General features: G+C 56.2%; 1 protein-coding gene and 1 long non-coding RNA gene across 6 annotated transcripts in view; one reads left to right on the forward strand and one right to left on the reverse strand.

Annotated features, from left to right (window-relative positions):
- Window positions 1-15,629, forward strand: part of IQSEC3 (IQ motif and Sec7 domain ArfGEF 3) — a 36,251-nt gene that overhangs the window by 1,436 nt on the left and 19,186 nt on the right. For all 5 annotated transcript variants that reach the window (XR_012324569.1, XR_012324568.1, XR_012324570.1 and 2 more), the window contains exon 2: window positions 2,007-2,168. Coding sequence is in view for 2 of the 5 variants with exons in the window: in XM_073789172.1 (XP_073645273.1) it covers window positions 2,007-2,168 (162 nt within the window). In the remaining 3 variants the exon portion in view is untranslated. The remainder of the gene's footprint in view (window positions 1-2,006; window positions 2,169-15,629) is intronic.
- Window positions 2,000-3,479, reverse strand: LOC141275921 (uncharacterized). The gene is made up of 3 exons (XR_012324580.1): window positions 3,116-3,479; window positions 2,403-2,531; window positions 2,000-2,127 (listed from the first exon to the last, which is right to left on the reverse strand). It is a non-coding gene; the product is annotated as an uncharacterized lncRNA (long non-coding RNA).

The following is a 15,629-nucleotide window of genomic DNA, read 5'->3' on the forward strand; positions in this document are numbered from 1 at the left end:
TTTTATTTATTTATTTAGTTTTGCGGTACACGGGCCTCTCACTGTTGTGGCCTCTCCCGTTGCGGAGCACAGGCTCCGGACGCGCAGGCTCAGCGGCCATGGCTCACGGGCCCGGCCGCTCCGCGGCATGTGGGATCTTCCCGGACCGGGGCACGAACCCGCGTCCCCTGCGTCGGCAGGCGGACTCTCAACCACTGCGCCACCAGGGCAGCCCCTCATTTTATTTTTAATTGATAAGAATTTACGTTAAAGATTAGGGTTAAAGCACCTCAGACCTACGCTTTAACCACTAGTACTGCTAGATGAAGCTAGGCTTTGAAAAGTGAGAAAATGTCAGAGGAAATAATAGTACAAGTAGTATAAGGCTTGGGCAGAAAGCATTCGGGTGGGACATGAAGTTAAGAAAACAGGGAGTATCAATCTCATGGGGTTGATGACACGGAGAGAAGAGGCAGTGACCAAAGGAGGAAAGGGTGGGGGGAGCAGAGACCTGGCGCAAGGAATGGGGGTGCGGGGGGCGGATAGGAGGGGAGCGTCCAGCAAGTAGAGGTGAAGCAGAAGAGAACAGGGGCGTGGGAGCGGAGAAATGAACAACCACCATAGCTCAGAGCCCCCAGCCAGAACTTCCTTGCAACCAAGAGGTATACAGCTGGTGGCAAGCAGAGGAAACACACCTGCCCGTCCTGTGGAGATTTCAAGTACATGAGGCACTCGTCTCCACCCTCCACTCACCCCTTCCTTCATAGCCCTGAGGCGGGAAACACGGCATCCCTCCTGCCTAATCAATGAGGATTGAGCAGAAACCATTCACCTGTGTGTTCATTTACTCATTCAGAAGTTATGTTTGGAGTGCTTGGCACGGAAACCACAAAGATGAGGAAGACACATCCCCCGGTCTCAAGCAGCTTCTATTCTAGGGGGAATAGCTACCGTTCATAGCTCACCTGACATAAAACATTTGCAGATTTCCTAACAAGTTCTAGAGAGAGCATCATTATGCCATTTTACAGACCAGGAAACAGGCTCACACAGGTGAACTGAGCCCTGTGAAACAGCTAGTAAGCGGCAGAGCTGGGTGAAGTCAGACCTGTGTGACTCCCATCGCTCCTTCGTGTACCTCAGGCTGCCACCCTGGTGAGCACAGCCCTACCCTCGCTTCTGCACACACACACGTACCTGGATCCCACAAGACAGTGGTTCTCAAATTATCTATAGTGAAGGACCAGTCTGGGTTTTTATCCAATATGTTGTGGGCTGACACTTCTGTAAAATACAATTAAAATGAGTTGCTAGAAAAACAGTCACATGCTTGGTTGTCCTGAAAATGTCAACGTGCTATAAAAGGGGCTAAAGGCTTAGCCTCTATTTCTGCACTTATCTTCTCCTGGACCGGTAAGCTTCAGCTCAGGGAGCAGCATGGATTTGCAGACCGCGCTGGGAGCACATGGGCCTTAAGACACAGCACTCACACCCACACCCACACACAGACTCAAGCCTGGGAAAGTCAACCCTGAAGAGCAGGGTCTTTCTTGTGTCTGCCACACACAGGGAAGAGGGGTGTGGTAGGAGATCCCACCTCCATTTCCCAGTCTCCTCTGCCCTCCCGGTTCGAGCGTGGGTCCTGAGTGTAGACAGCAGGATACAGGTGGGAGGAAGGGCTGGGGGACCTCAGGGTCAGATCCAGTGGGACTGAGGCAGGAAGACGGAAGGGACACCTCTCCACCTGCTCTGGAATCTACTTGGCCAGACCTCCCCAGTCCCGCACCATCTTCACTCCTGTGCAGGGAGGTTCAGGAGAACGTGGCGAGAGGGGCTTTTTAAGGGGAGCCCCTCTGCAGTGGAAGGAATGCTGACATTTCCTGGGAATTCTGCCCAAGGACCTCCAGGCACTTTTGTGGGTTCCCTAGGCAGGAAGAAAGGGAGGAAAGGCGTCATGGGGAGACTTGCCTCACTCTCTACCCCTCCTCCCCTCCCCACCCCTCCTCCCCTCCCCACCCCACCCCCAGAAACCCGGACAAGGGCATCCAGTTCCTGATCTCTCGAGGCTTCATCCCCGACACGCCCATCGGAGTGGCCCATTTCCTGCTCCAGCGTAAGGGCCTGAGCCGCCAGATGATCGGAGAGTTCCTGGGCAACAGCAAGAAGCAGTTCAACCGCGACGTGCTCGAGTGAGTGCCCCGCTCGGGCTCCTCCCCGCCCTCCTGGCCCACCCTCCCGGATCTCCTGGGCGGCCTGGGACCTCAGCGGGGGAAGGCCACGGGGAGGACAGGACCTCTAAAGTCTGGGTGGATTCCCAGAAGTCCTGGCTCCAGTCCTGGTGGCTTCCTGATTGGTCCAGGAGCCAGCATCCCCATGGTCCTTAGCCAATCACCTGCCTCCCCTCCAGTCATTAGGCCGCTTACTGAGCCAAGGTGCTCCTCCGCGTAGGCATTGTAGGCGCTGTGGATGGGGACGCGGCTGGCGCTGGGGACGCGCGCGGCTGGGGCTGGCACAGAAATGGTCAAGGGAGACCAAAAGGCATGAGAGTGAACCTGAAAAAAGAAGGCCGTCAGCTCTGGGGCCATCTCCGCCTGGGGGACCGGCCCTTCAGCACCCTCTCCTGCCACCCGTCCAGCCCCCAGCCCCTGAGTGTCCGCTTTATATCGTGGGGGAAACATGAGGCAGAAAAAGAAGGGGTTAGACTGAGGGGTTTTAGAGCCAGAAAGTACTATGATTCCATAAAGGTAGACTGACCACCAAGGTTGAAGTCCAGGAGGTGGGGGATTTGGCGGTGAGGGGGCCGCTTTTGCTATAGCGCCCTGCTTCTTGGGTGTGGCGCTGTGGATAGGTAGGCGAGCCCCAGGGCAAGGGGAGCATTCCTTGGGGTGGAGGGGCAGGGCCTTGGAGCCCCCTCTCCTCTGGCAGAGAGGGGGCGAGGCTCCGTGAAGTCTGCTCTGGACCGTCTCTCCCCACGCCTCTCCCGATGCCCCTCCTCTCTTCTGCTGGGCCCCCGCCCCAAGCTCACTTCCTTCTCGAAGGTCACCATTCTGTAAGGAGCCCTCCCCACTTCTCTCCCCACCCCCTTCTCCTTGGGTACAGTCTGCAGGAGTCCTGGGAGAACCTCGTCCTATCGTACTTGCTCTTGAAGCAGCCAGGGCTACAGAGGGCTGGGGGCTCCTGCTTCAGGGCGTAGAAGCCCGGAGTCCCTGTCAGTGTCCCCTGGGTGGCACTCAGACACCTGGCTTCTCTATATGGAGCCGCCCCGCTGCTGTGTCTGCTCTCCAGGCCTGCATTTCCGTGCCTGCAGGTGGGAGGGGCTGGGTTAGGAGGGGAGATTTGCTGTGCTCGGGAATCCCTGTCACATTCCTAAATTCATGATGGGATAGCTGTTACCTGAGTGCAGTCAGAAGAGAGGGGGCTTGGACCCATTCAAGGGACCGTGAAATCCCTGATGGCCCTTAGTTGACAGAAGCCAGCTCCTGCCTCTGACTCTCGGTGGCTTTGGGCAATCAGCTCTTCCTCCCAGAGCTGGTGTTCTGAGTGCCTAAACCCCTAAATGGACAGCATTTCTTTACCTTCCCCCTCTCCCTCTGGCTCCCCTTCCCCATCGCACCACCCCTGCTGTGTGGGTGCCCCGAGGGGATGCCTTGAGGAAATGGCAGAAGAGGAGAAAGATCAAGTGTTCCGTCTCCTTCCTTTCCTGTTTTCCTCTATCTGGTTCATCTGTCCGGCATGAACTTTTCATTTGCCTTTGTCCCCTTTCCACTGGCGAAGGAGTAGAGTTGCTGCGCCGGATGGCTTCATTCCTTCCTGCTGCCCCACATCCCCTGGGTGACCCGGCTTTGCCCGTCTGCTCTGGGGCAGGGGTGACTGCTTCACTCCCAGGCCCTGACTGCCTCGTCTGTTCTCTTCTGCCTTTCCAGACCCCATGTGGCCTGGCCCCGGAATCCTGACCTGCTAGGCCCCTGTTGATCTGTAGCTCTGGGAACACACGGTGTTTCTGCAGCCCGGGGTGTGCTGAGCAACACAATGGAGACTAATTTCCACATCCTGCCTGGGCGATCGTGTGGGCTGGAGATGCAGACCGGCCGCTGCTGCCTGTGCCGAGAGGGGAGGTGGGCTGGGATCTAGGGCTCGCGGCTGAGCGGGCTCAGGCTTGGATGAGAAGGCAGTGTGCGGGCAGGAGAGTGGCTGGACCCGAGAGTCCGGCTCTGGCCCCTGCTCTGCTCCTGACACGCTCTGGAGCGCTTGCAAGTCACTTCTCCAGGCTTCCTCATCTGCAAAGAGAGAGGGTTGAGCTGTGTGATCTCAGAGGTCCCTCCAGCGCCAGTGAATGTATCGTCTTTCCTAATCCTTAGTGCGTTTGTGGCACCCTGGCGTCATGCAAAATCATTTGCCCTGAACAAGCTCTGTCATCCTGCCAGAGCTGCCCAGAGCAGCCCTCAGGCTCCAGGACGGGGCTGGGGTGCCAGCGTTCACGGGGGAACGAGATGGCCATTCACCACTCATTCAGCAAATATTGAGTGCCTACTGTATGCTGGGAATAGGGCTGCACTGGGCATCCCACGTGTGTACGTGTCGGGGCGGGGTGCGCGGGGAGAGGAACAGGCCTGGCTCGTGGCCTCAGGGAAATTATAGACCCAGGTCTCAACGGGGAGAGATGCGAGGAGGAACGTGGAAAGAGAGTGAGGGGCCCTCGAGCCTCCAGTGGGCACTGTGGGCTTAGGGGGCGTCGAGTACAGAGCTGAGCCCCAATTCTGCCACAGTGAACGCCTCAGTCCCTCGTGCTGTGTTCTGCAGCCGTGCAGGCCCTGGGCTCTGAGGCCCCAGCAGACGGCCTGCACGTGGCAGCTCCACGGAAAGGAGCCCTCCTCCCCCAGGTCTGCAGCGCGCCGACGGCCTGGTCTGTCTGCCGCGAGGTACCTGGAGAGGATGAAGAAGCAGGAAGAGACAGGCACTGGCAGGGCAGCAAGATGCTGGGGTTTTTGGTATCTCCCTGCCACTCAAGCCAGCTCTCTCGGAACCTTTCAGGATCCACTGCCTCTTCCTAACTCCCACCAGAGAAAACACACAGTGACAGTCACCCAGTGCCGTGTGTCCAGGCCGGGAAGGCTTCACTGGGATTCTACACGCGCCCCCGCCGGTGACATTCAGCCTGTCGTATCCATTCTGTACAAAGCTGTTTGCTGAATAAAAGACATAAATCACCCGTCCCCTTGGAGACTGAGACAGCCCAAGCCACCGCTCTCTCCATGATGCAGCCAGATGGGAAGGGGAGAGGCTGAAAGTCTCTGGGAGGGGAAGGGATGGGGCCCTCCCCCCACTCCTGGGCCTGGGGGGACAGGAAGAGAGGAGGAGCTGGGCCAAGCAGAATCTGTCCCAGCCACTGATTCACCTCTGAGCATCACAGATGCGGTGATGACATTTGCCTCCGGGGTCAGGCCCTCGGTGCTCTGGGAAGCTGACCCTCCACCCCTTTGTGTCCTGGTTCCATGGATGCCCCATTCCAAGAAAGAATGTATCCAACGAGGCTTTATCAAATAATAATATGAGGCATTCTGAGCTCAAAGGGCCACGTCCATTCCAGTGTTGACCTGGGAAGGTGTTGTGTTTTGGTCGTTGGCGGTTGTTTTTTGTTTGTTTGTTTGTTTTAGGAGAAACCAGCCTCAATTTCCTCATTTGTCAAATGGGGATAATAGACCCAGTCATAGGAATTAACTTTTTTTAAGTGCATATAAAGTGCTTAACTCAGTGCCTGAGGCTTGGTACATTCTTTTAAAATGTCAGCTATTTCTATTATTATTTCTCCCACTTAAAAGCACAGGGCATTAGACCCCTCCCGCCTCCCCTTCCCCTCGGCTCCCTCCCCCAACACAGGGAAACCTCCCACTCCTCAGGGCTGGTCTGAGACAGAGTTCCGGGGAAGGGAGGGGACCACCTCGAGCTTGGAGGAAGTCCTCCCCTGGTGCTGAGGGGGAAGGGCAGTGGGAGACAAAGGGCAGCGGAGATCAGGATTCTCTGGGGCTGCGAGCGTCTCGCTGTCAGTTTTCACGTGGCTGGGAAATTTGCCTCTGCTCTATTTCCTTTCTGAAATGCGCGCTTCAGCAGGTTTGAAGGCCAGCGGATGGGGAAACGTTGTGTGCTGGCTGTGAGCAGTCTCTTTCCCGGCCCGGGTGATCTTCACACCCGCGCGGAGGGCATCTGTCGTTTCCAAGGAAACGCAGGAAGGGCAGCTTTGGGGTTGAGTAGCCAGAAGAAAGTTTCCCGGGCGTTCCTTCTCTCACTGTGTCTGCCCCGTTCTTTGTTAGATATTAGAGTCTGACGTTGTAGTCGGATTTCATCATTTCATTTCCATGGAAATGTTCTGGCCAGAGTGCAGCAGATTGGCTCTTCTTAGGGGACATTGAGAAATGAAGACAGATTGTCTGTCAAACTCCGCAGGCTGGAAGGCTCTGGCCTCGCCTCGCTAGGAAGGAATGGTTTGAGCAGGTCCTGCGTGTCGTCTGTGTGTAGCCTCGGAAGGGTTGCCTTGCTCCTGAGGAGATCCATGGGGCAGGGGAGAGCGGGCTGGGGCCCAGGCCCACTCTGACGGGTCTGACGGGTCTGGAGAGAGGCTGAGGCAGGCAGGGATAGAAGACTTTGGGGGCTATTTCCACTGTTCTGAAAACTTGATGCTGCCCCCCACTCAGAGGAATGGAAGGAGGGGGTCTCTTCTAACTGTGGTGTCTTTGGGTTTTATGACCTTGACCCCTCACCTCTCCAGTGCCCTTTCCCCTAGCCCCACCACCGCGCACGCGCACACACACAGAGATGAGAGATTCTACGTAACAGGAGAGAGTCATTGGCGTTTAAAAGAATCATTTGCTCCTGTATGCGGAGATCTTGGAACCCCAGAGTGGGGTGAAAAACTCCAGAGTTGAGACTCTCTTGGCTTCGTCACAGCTGCATAGAAATTGGACTTTTACACAAAAATGAACGTACCCACCACCCATTCCCCTCCTGAGTACCCAGGGCCCAGCTCTGGAGAGGTCTCTCTGGATCCTGCGTGATGTTCAGGTGTGGCTGAAACTGGCCGCTCTTTGCAGTGGGACTTCCTGGGAGTCACTCCCCGCGGGTTTCTCAGGAGGGCCATCTGTGAGCGAGCAGGCAGCTCACACACATCCAGCGTGTATCGTGTGCCAGCAGGAACGGTTCTAAGAACCTTACGTGCAAAGCCGCATACCATCTTGCCAGCAGCGCTGTGAGGCCAGTGCTGGGAGTCTGCACCAAATAAAGGAAACAGAGGAACAGAGAGGGTGGGGCGCTTGCCACAGTCCAGGGCTGAGCAGCGGCTGAGACCTGAAGCCTGGCAGAGAGGTCCATAACCTGAGCCCTAAACGCCACACCATCCTACCTTGTGCGTCATCCCGACAGATGTGTGGTCTGAATGCCTTTACGGTGCTTGTCAGAGCCCAGCTGCGAATCGTGGTGCTGAGAAATGCTCTAGACGGTCAGCTAGTCCAGCTCTCTCATTCTACCCGGCCAGGGACTGAGGCCCAGAGAGAAGAAATGGCTAGTGCCCAGGCCAGGGGCAGGGTAACTGAACTGAACCAGATGCTATCCCATCCCTGACTCACCTTTATTTGCTGGGCCCCAACCCTCTCATCTGGGAAGAAAACAGAGCTGAGAAACTGATCCACAGATCTGCATTGATCTGAGCTACCTCAGTTTCCTCTCTCTGATAGATGTATGTTTTAAACAGTTGACGGGTCTGATGATGCAGTTTCAGGCGAGTTCACTGGCGATGAAGGAAAGAGTCTTCACACCTGCGCTAGAGGGAAGTACAGATCTACCTACTCACGGGGCACGTCAGCTCCGATTCGGTCCCTAATGAGAACACTCGTTTCTGTTTTTCTTAATATATATTTTTTAATTGAAGTATGGTTGATATACAATATTGTGCCGATCTCTGCGGTACAGCACAGTGACTCAGTTATACACATGTAGACTTTCTTTTTTTAATATTCTTTTCCATTATGGTTTGTTGCAGGTATTGAGTATAGTTCCCTGTGCAAGGTGCAGTAGGACCTTGTTTATCCATTCTCAATGTAATAATTTGCATCTACCAACCTCAAACTCCCAAACCATCCCTCTCCCTCCCCCGCCTCCCCCGCCTTGGCAACCACAAGTCTGGAGAACCTCATTTCTTTCTTTCTTTTTTTTTTTTTTTTTGCGGTATGCGGGCCTCTCACCGTTGTGGCCTCTCCCGTTGCGGAGCACAGGCTCCGGACGTGCAGGCTCAGTGGCCATGGCTCACGGGCCCAGCCGCTCCGCGGCATGTGGGATCCTCCCGGACCGGGGCACGAACCCGTGTCCCCTGCATCGGCAGGCGGACTCTCAACCACTGCGCCACCAGGGAAGCCCTGGAGAACCTCATTTCTTAAGCTCTGTTATAAACTGGGAGCTTTACATACATTGTCTCTTCTAAAACCCATACCACCCCGCCCCACCCGCCCACTGGACGTTTTAGGTGTTAGCTCCATTCTAGAGATGGGGAAAATGAGGCACAGTGAGGCTGAGTGACTTGAACTGAAGACCTATATGGTGGAGACAAGATTCAAACCCAAGGGTGCCTGACACCAAAGGCCTGACTTCTTCCCGTCCTACCCCTGTCACTGGCACAGAGCGTGGGTCTCAAAGCCTGGTCCCCCGAACAGAAGCAGCGCCCAGGAGCTCGTTAGCAACGTCGATCCTCAGACTCCAGCCCAGACGCTTGGATTCAGAAACCCTGGGGTGGTGCCTAGCTCCGTGCAGTTGATCAGCCAGCTGGGTGGTTCTGGTGCGCCCTCAGGTTTGAGAACCACGGGCGAACCGGGGGCTGCCGGGCCCAGCAAAAGGGTAGTAGCCTCCGCGTCCACACGGACTCCCGATGTGTGGGGGCGGTTTCAAGGTGCACCAGCCGCCATCCCTTCTGAGGACTTCAAACAAGATTTTCTTTGTCCCCGTGTTGTCACCAGGGACTCTGGCAGGTCCTCCTGCTCTAGTTTCTTGGCCACGTTGCACTCTTCCAGAAAGCCTCGACCTTCGTCTGGCTCGTTATGAGTTCCGACTGACAAAAATAACTCCCTGGCGGGTGGGGACATTTTTAATTGAATCGGATGAGACAAGAACGGCAGAAGTAACACCCGGGTTCCTCCAGCTCGTGGCGGTGGGCAGCTTCGTTTTCCATCCTAATCCTGAAAGCTGGCCCCGGCTCCGCCTGGAGCAGAGACCCACATGGGCACCGCACACACCTCTTCCCGGCCTTGGCCTGTACCTCACCTTCCAGGTCTTTGCTGTCTCTTCCAGACAATTAAAAATCCCTGCTGCTATCACTACCTATTTTCAGCTCCCAACCAGTTCCTTTGTCTGCCAGACACTGTCTTGCTATCGTTAAAAAAGAAAATAGTGGAGATGGCGAAATTCATTTTGATCACAGTTGTGTGCGCCGCTTCATCTCCCTGCAACACAGACTGACGCCACACGCGGATGTGTTAACGAGCAACTTCCTGCAAGGTTGTACCTGTTTATACAGATGCAGGGAACAGCTGTGCTTACGCTTCCCCAGCCCTTGGGAGGGACTTGCCACAGAAACCCACAGAAAGGAGAAGCCCCCCACCCCAGCAAGAGCACCTCCGCAATCACCCCCAGTCAGCGGCCCCTCCGAGGCAGGTCCAGACAGCACGTCAGGAGCTGCCTCTCAGGGCCAGGTCGCCGGGTTCTCAGCACTCACTGGCCCGCGTCGTTGGCTGAAGGAAATGGGAAGCACGTGCACTCCAGGCCGCCTCGCTGCCCGTGGTCTGGAATCCACGGGGCCCTTCCCTCGGCAGCCGTGTCCAGGGGTCAGGTCCAGACGATCAGGGCCACCAGGCAGAGCTTCCAAAGGCGCCGGCCGCAGGGCTCCTTCCCCAGCTGACCGTGTGCTCACAGCCCCGTTCATTCTTGAGTTTGGTCTGTCACTCACTCATTCATCCACCCCAGGAATGTTTACTGAGTTTATACATACGCCAGGGATGCAGAGACCGACTCCAGGCGTCGGGGAGCGCGTGGCACGGTGGGAGGACAGGCAGATGCTTGGGTGACACGGGAGACACAGCAGAGGCACCGCGGAGGTCCAGGAAGATTCCAGAGAGATGGAAGGCAGACCTGGAGGTTGGGGGTGGGCGGCAGGAAGGAAGAGCAGTGTGTGCAAACCTGGGGCCGCGGGAGAGCCAGGCTGCAGGGCTGGAGTGAGAACGCGGAAGGGGCAGGAGAGTCCGGGAGCAGCCAGGGCCGTGCTTTGCTGGGGAGCTCAGGCTTCATATGAGGGGTGTGGGAAACCTCGAAAAAGTATAAGCAGAGGAGTGAGTGACGGGGCCAAATGGCCGTCCTAGAAGTGTTGTTCCGGAAGATGGTTTGGAGGCAGGGAGGCTGGTTCGGAGGCTATTGAAGGACCGGTTGTGGCCAGATGATGAGGCCCTTACCCTCAGCAGAGGCTGCAGGGAGGGTAGAGGCGGGTGGAGCCCAGAGGCAGCGAGAGGCAGCAGGGCCTGGTGACTGGGGTGGGCGGAGAACAGAGGTGGCCGGTCACAGCAAACAGCCTCCTGGGCTGCTGAGGATTCGGAACACTAGATCTTTGTGTGTGAATATGTCTTTGCTGCAGGCCCGCCGGAGTAATCCGTACAGATTATACCAAATAAACACGTATATATTTTTAGCTTTGAGGGGAGAGCGATGCTGGGTGTGGTGACATTTCATCTGAAGAATTCCTCAAACGAGACATTATCAAATATTTACTCAGAGCAAGTTAAAATATTAAATACTTGGTAAAACATAAAATATGTCCACCCTGACTTTCCTGCGAGAGATGCCAGCACAACCTGTGGCCTTGTGAAGATTGCCCCAGGACTGACCTTTGCACTCAGCAGCCCTCATCCACGCTTAGGAGCACCATTACTTAAGGGGGCCTCTTATGAACACTGTAGATTAACAACAACAACAACAAAAATTAACTAGTTAGTGACTAATGGTAAAATAATAAGGGTGAACTCACGGCTACACTTAAGAGTTGTAGTGCGCGGTGGCATTCAGAGCCATAGGAACGGGTGAGGCCCCTAGGAAGAGGTTGTAAAGTGGGGGAAGGGACCTGGTGGGCAGCCCTGAGTTAGAGGCCAGGGGGAGGAGGGCCTGCGATGGAGGAGGGGTGCCTCCGGAGAGGAGAGAGTCAACCTAGGGGAGGGCAATGGGATGGAAACAAGAGAGAGGAGTGTTCCAAGGGAGTCTTTAACTGCGTTGACTCTGCCAGGAGGCCAGTGTGATGAGGACAGACGTTGGCGCCACAGGACTTGGCAACATGGCGGCCATTGGTGGCCTTGACAAGAGTTTTAATGGAATGCTGGGGTAGATGCTTGGCTGGAGCGGGTTGAAAAGTGAATGGGATTGAGCAAGTGGAAATAGCATGAGTAGGGATGACTTCTAGAAGTTTGGCTCCAAAGAGGAGTAGAGGGACGTCCCCAGTGGTGCAGTGGCTGAGAATCCACCTGCCAATGCAGGGGACACAGGTTCAAGCCCTGGTCCAGGAAGATCCCACATGCTGCGGAGCAACTAATCCCGTGCGCCACAACTACTGAGGCTGCGCTCTAGAGCCCGCGAGCCACAACTACTGAGCCCGCGTGCCACAACTACTGAAGTCCACGCACCTAGAGCCTGTGCTCTGTAACAAGAGAAGCCACTGCAATGAGAAGCCCGTGCACCGCAACAAAGAGTAGCCCCCGCTCGCTGCAACTAGAGAAAGCCCGTGCGCAGAAACGAAGACCCAACACAGCCAAAAATAAATAAATAAATAAATAAATAAATATTTAAAAAAAGAGGCGTAGAGAAAAGAATTAGTGACTACAGAGCAAAGAAGGGTTGAGGCTGGGTTTTAATTTGTAAAATAGAAAAGGCAAGACTTTGGGTGCTAATGACGATGATTGGGTAGATACTAAACTGATATGAAAGAACATCTCCAACTTCATGTGTCCAAAACTGAAGTCTCGATCTCTCCAGCATGTATGTCCACCCATCTCAAAAACTAGTACCACCAGGCCCCCAGGTGTTCATGCCCGAGCTCTGAGACTCACCGCCGACTCCTTTTCCCTACCGCCCACATTCCTTCCATCACCTTGTCCCATCAGTTCTCCCTCCAGGATGTCTCTCAGATTCTCAGCTGGCCTGGTCCGTTCAGGTCTGTTCAGGTCCATTCAATTTGTTCCAGCTTAGCCAGGGCTCGTCGTCTCTAGCCTGAACCTCTGTAGGTGCATCCTGATGGCCCCCTGCTTCTCTCTTGCTCCTGCCCTTCCTTTTTCATTCATTCTCGCCCAACACCAGAGAAATCATCTTAAAACAAACTGGATCTTATCATGTCTCCCCCACCCCTCCCCCTCCCTTAATCAGATCCTACTCATCTTTTAGGTCTCTGCTCAAATGTCACATCCCCAAAGAGGCATTTCTGGACACACCAATAAAAAGTACATCTCCTTTGTCCCCTCTCAAAACCCTGTCCTTTCCCTGCACAGAACTTGTCACGATTATAATGAAATAATTATTATTATTAATTTATTTTTTTAATAAGATTTTTTTTTTTAGACGTTGGTAGGAGTTTATTAATTAATTTATTTTTGCTGTGTTGGGTCTTTGTTTCTGTGCGAGGGCTTCCTCTAGTTGTGGCAAGTGGGGGCCGCTCTTCATCGCGGTGCACGGGCCTCTTACTATCGCGGCCTCTCGTTGCGGAGCACAGGCTCCAGACGCGCAGGCTCAGCGGCCATGACTGACGGGCCTAGTTGCTCCGCGGCATGTGGGATCTTCCCAGACCAGGGCTCGAACCCGTGTCCCCTGCATTAGCAGGCAGATTCTCAACCACTGCGCCACCAGGGAAGCCCAAAATAATTATTTTTGACTCTGCGCTTAATGCCTGTCTCTCTCACTGGGACAGGATCTGTGTTTGTGTTGTTTGCCACTTATTCCAGGTCCCTAGCACAGTGCTGCATATGCAGAGGTGCTCAATGCATGCAGGGGGGTGGGTGGGGGGTGGGGGAGGGAGGGGGAGGGCAAGTTAGCTACTGGGGGTCAGAGAAAGCCCCAGGAGGCAGAAGGTAGGGGGTCAGGGGTTTGGTCCGCTGCTGTGGGCTCCGTGTACCAGGCCAGCTCAGAAACTGCAGGGTGGCCACATGGCCTCATGTGACTGCTGACAGTGGAGTGGCCTTCACCCGTGACTCTGTGATGTGTCCAACTGCCCCTCCTTGGGCCCTCACAGGTCCCACCAGGCATCTGGGTGAGAGCAGCCCCCAGCGAGAGATGCATTAGCAACAGCCCCCGGGAGGGAACATGCCAGGAGTGCGATGTGTGCAGTGCCCCCTGCAAGGTCAGCTCTCTCGTGAGCTTTGGTTTCCTCATATAGTAAAAAATAACAGGATGATGCTTAATATCCCACCGGACTGAGGAGATGAAGTCATTGCCCACTTAGTGAAGCACTGAAAAAAATACTCAGTGAAGGAGGTGCAGAGGGAGCTGCCCACTGGCGTAGATTGGGGAGGGTCTCCCTAGCAGAGGGAACACCAAGCAAGCCCCTTTGCAGTCTCAGTTTTACCTTCTGTAAAATAGGGAGATTATACACCAGAAACGACCACCCAGAAACGTATGATTTTTTTCACCTTAAAGGTGATCAGAGAGGAGAGGGCTGTTGGCTGTGCTGGTGGAGGTGGCAGAGGATCTGGAGAACTGCCAGCAGTCTGCTCCCAGCAGGATTTCAGGGTGATGAAGAAGAAGACGGACAGGAGGGGAGGTTTTAGGTGCAAGTGATCTGCAGAACACGGGAAGAACGGGAGACGGGGAGAGGAGAGGAGAGAGAGCCAAGGTCAGGTGCAGGCTGGCACCTTAGGGAGGGAAAGGAGAGCCACGCTGTGCAGAGGGGCGAGGACCGTGGGGAGTGATTCCTGGATGACGGAGCCCCCGTTACAAGGTGAGGGTCCACCAGGGCATGGCCTCGGCCCGGCCACCTGCCCCAGGAGGGCACTGGTTCCCTGGGAGGCGGGGAGAAGCAGCCAGTCGTGTGAGCTGTATTCCAAAGCCAGCCAGAAACGACGCTGCCCTCCCTTGCTGCCTGCAAGCATCTGCAGAGCCTCCAGAGACTGCCTGTGGGCCGGCTCTGGGTCTGGGTCCTCATCAGAGAATGTCACGGTGGGGCAAGAGGTCACCTGGCCCAACCCCCAGCTCTACAGACAGGAAACGACTTGCAGGCAGTAGTGTCTTTCCGCCTCTCAAGACAGCTTCTGGGGGTTTTGCAGAAAACGTCTAGATTTTTTCTCAAAGATCTGACAACCCCAGACCACCTGCCCATCAAACAGCGATGCCTGTGGTGGCAACTGCAGGGAGCAAGGCAGGAAATCAGTGTGTGCGTGCGCGCGCGCGCGTGCGCATGTACGTGCGTGTGTGCGCCTGCGCGCGCATACGTGTGTGTGTATGCGCACGTGCCGTGGAGAAGGGGTGGGGCTGTCTGTCTCTCCCTCCCGCGCTCCCTCCCTCACCACCCCACCACAAAAGCAGCCCCTGAGAGCCGAGAGGACACGCGTGCTCCCGTGAGCTCCCAGGCTCTCATTTTAAAAGCATCCCCCCGACCTTGCGCTCGGCTCAGCCATTCGTTTTCAGTTTCTAAGGATCGGCTGGCGAGTTTGAGGGATGCTGATTCCCAGGCACTGCTCTCAATCGTCTAGTTGGTAAATCCGGGGTAGGGCCGGGGCCCTGCATTTTAACCGGCTGCCTGAAGGCTCTGCCATGGGGTCCTGCAAGAGGTGGGCTGTAGAGCCTCCCCAGCCCCTGGCACAGGTGTCCGCCCGCAGAGGCCTGCACAGCCCGCGCCGTGGGTGGTGTAGCCTGCTGCCTGCTCTGCGGGCTGGCGTTCCGACCCGGCTGAGTCTCCTGCTCTGGTCCTTGACTCTCCGGCTTGTTACTGGAGCGGCCAGCAGCAGTCACCGGAGTGAAGGGCTGGAAAGCCGGCCGCCGTGCTTGGCTGGGCACGTCCGCCAGCTCCCGGCTGCTCTGCGGCCACCTCCCGCCACTTCCCTCGGTGCCGATCGTGGGGTCAGCCCCTGTCCAGAGCATGGGGGACAGTCCATGGACAGAGGTTCTGGGAGGGACACCACTGAGGGACACAGGGTGCCGGGTCCGTGGGGTTCACAGTCGTGCAGGGGGGCCAGGTCGGGGGTGGGATGGATGGACTGACAGGGGCAAGTCCTGGACCCCAGACCGGGGGTATCAGGGCCGTTCTGGGTCCTCTGGGCAGCCGGCCTGTGTGTCAGGGGTGGCCAGGCTGGGGCCCGTTGCCTGGGCCTGGGCCTTGCAGGAGTCGGCGGGGCCCGAGGACGAGAGGCTGCAGTGTGGCTGCCCGCTGCTGCACACCAGGCCTGCCCCACCCAGCCGGCCGAGCCTCGTCCCCCTCGTCTGCTCTGCCTTCTCCCTTCTGGCTGGCTTTCCCTCTTTCTCCTCTTGTCTCTGTTTTACTCTTGCTCTCTGTCTCTGTCTCTCCCTCCGTGTCTCTCTCACTTGACTCTCTACCCCCGTGTCTTTCGCTGTCTCTGTGTTTCTGGCTCCCTCCCCGGCTCCCGCTCACGGCCCTC

The sequence above is a fragment of the Tursiops truncatus genome, chromosome 11, assembly GCF_011762595.2.
Source record: "Tursiops truncatus isolate mTurTru1 chromosome 11, mTurTru1.mat.Y, whole genome shotgun sequence".
NCBI lineage: Eukaryota > Metazoa > Chordata > Mammalia > Artiodactyla > Delphinidae > Tursiops > Tursiops truncatus.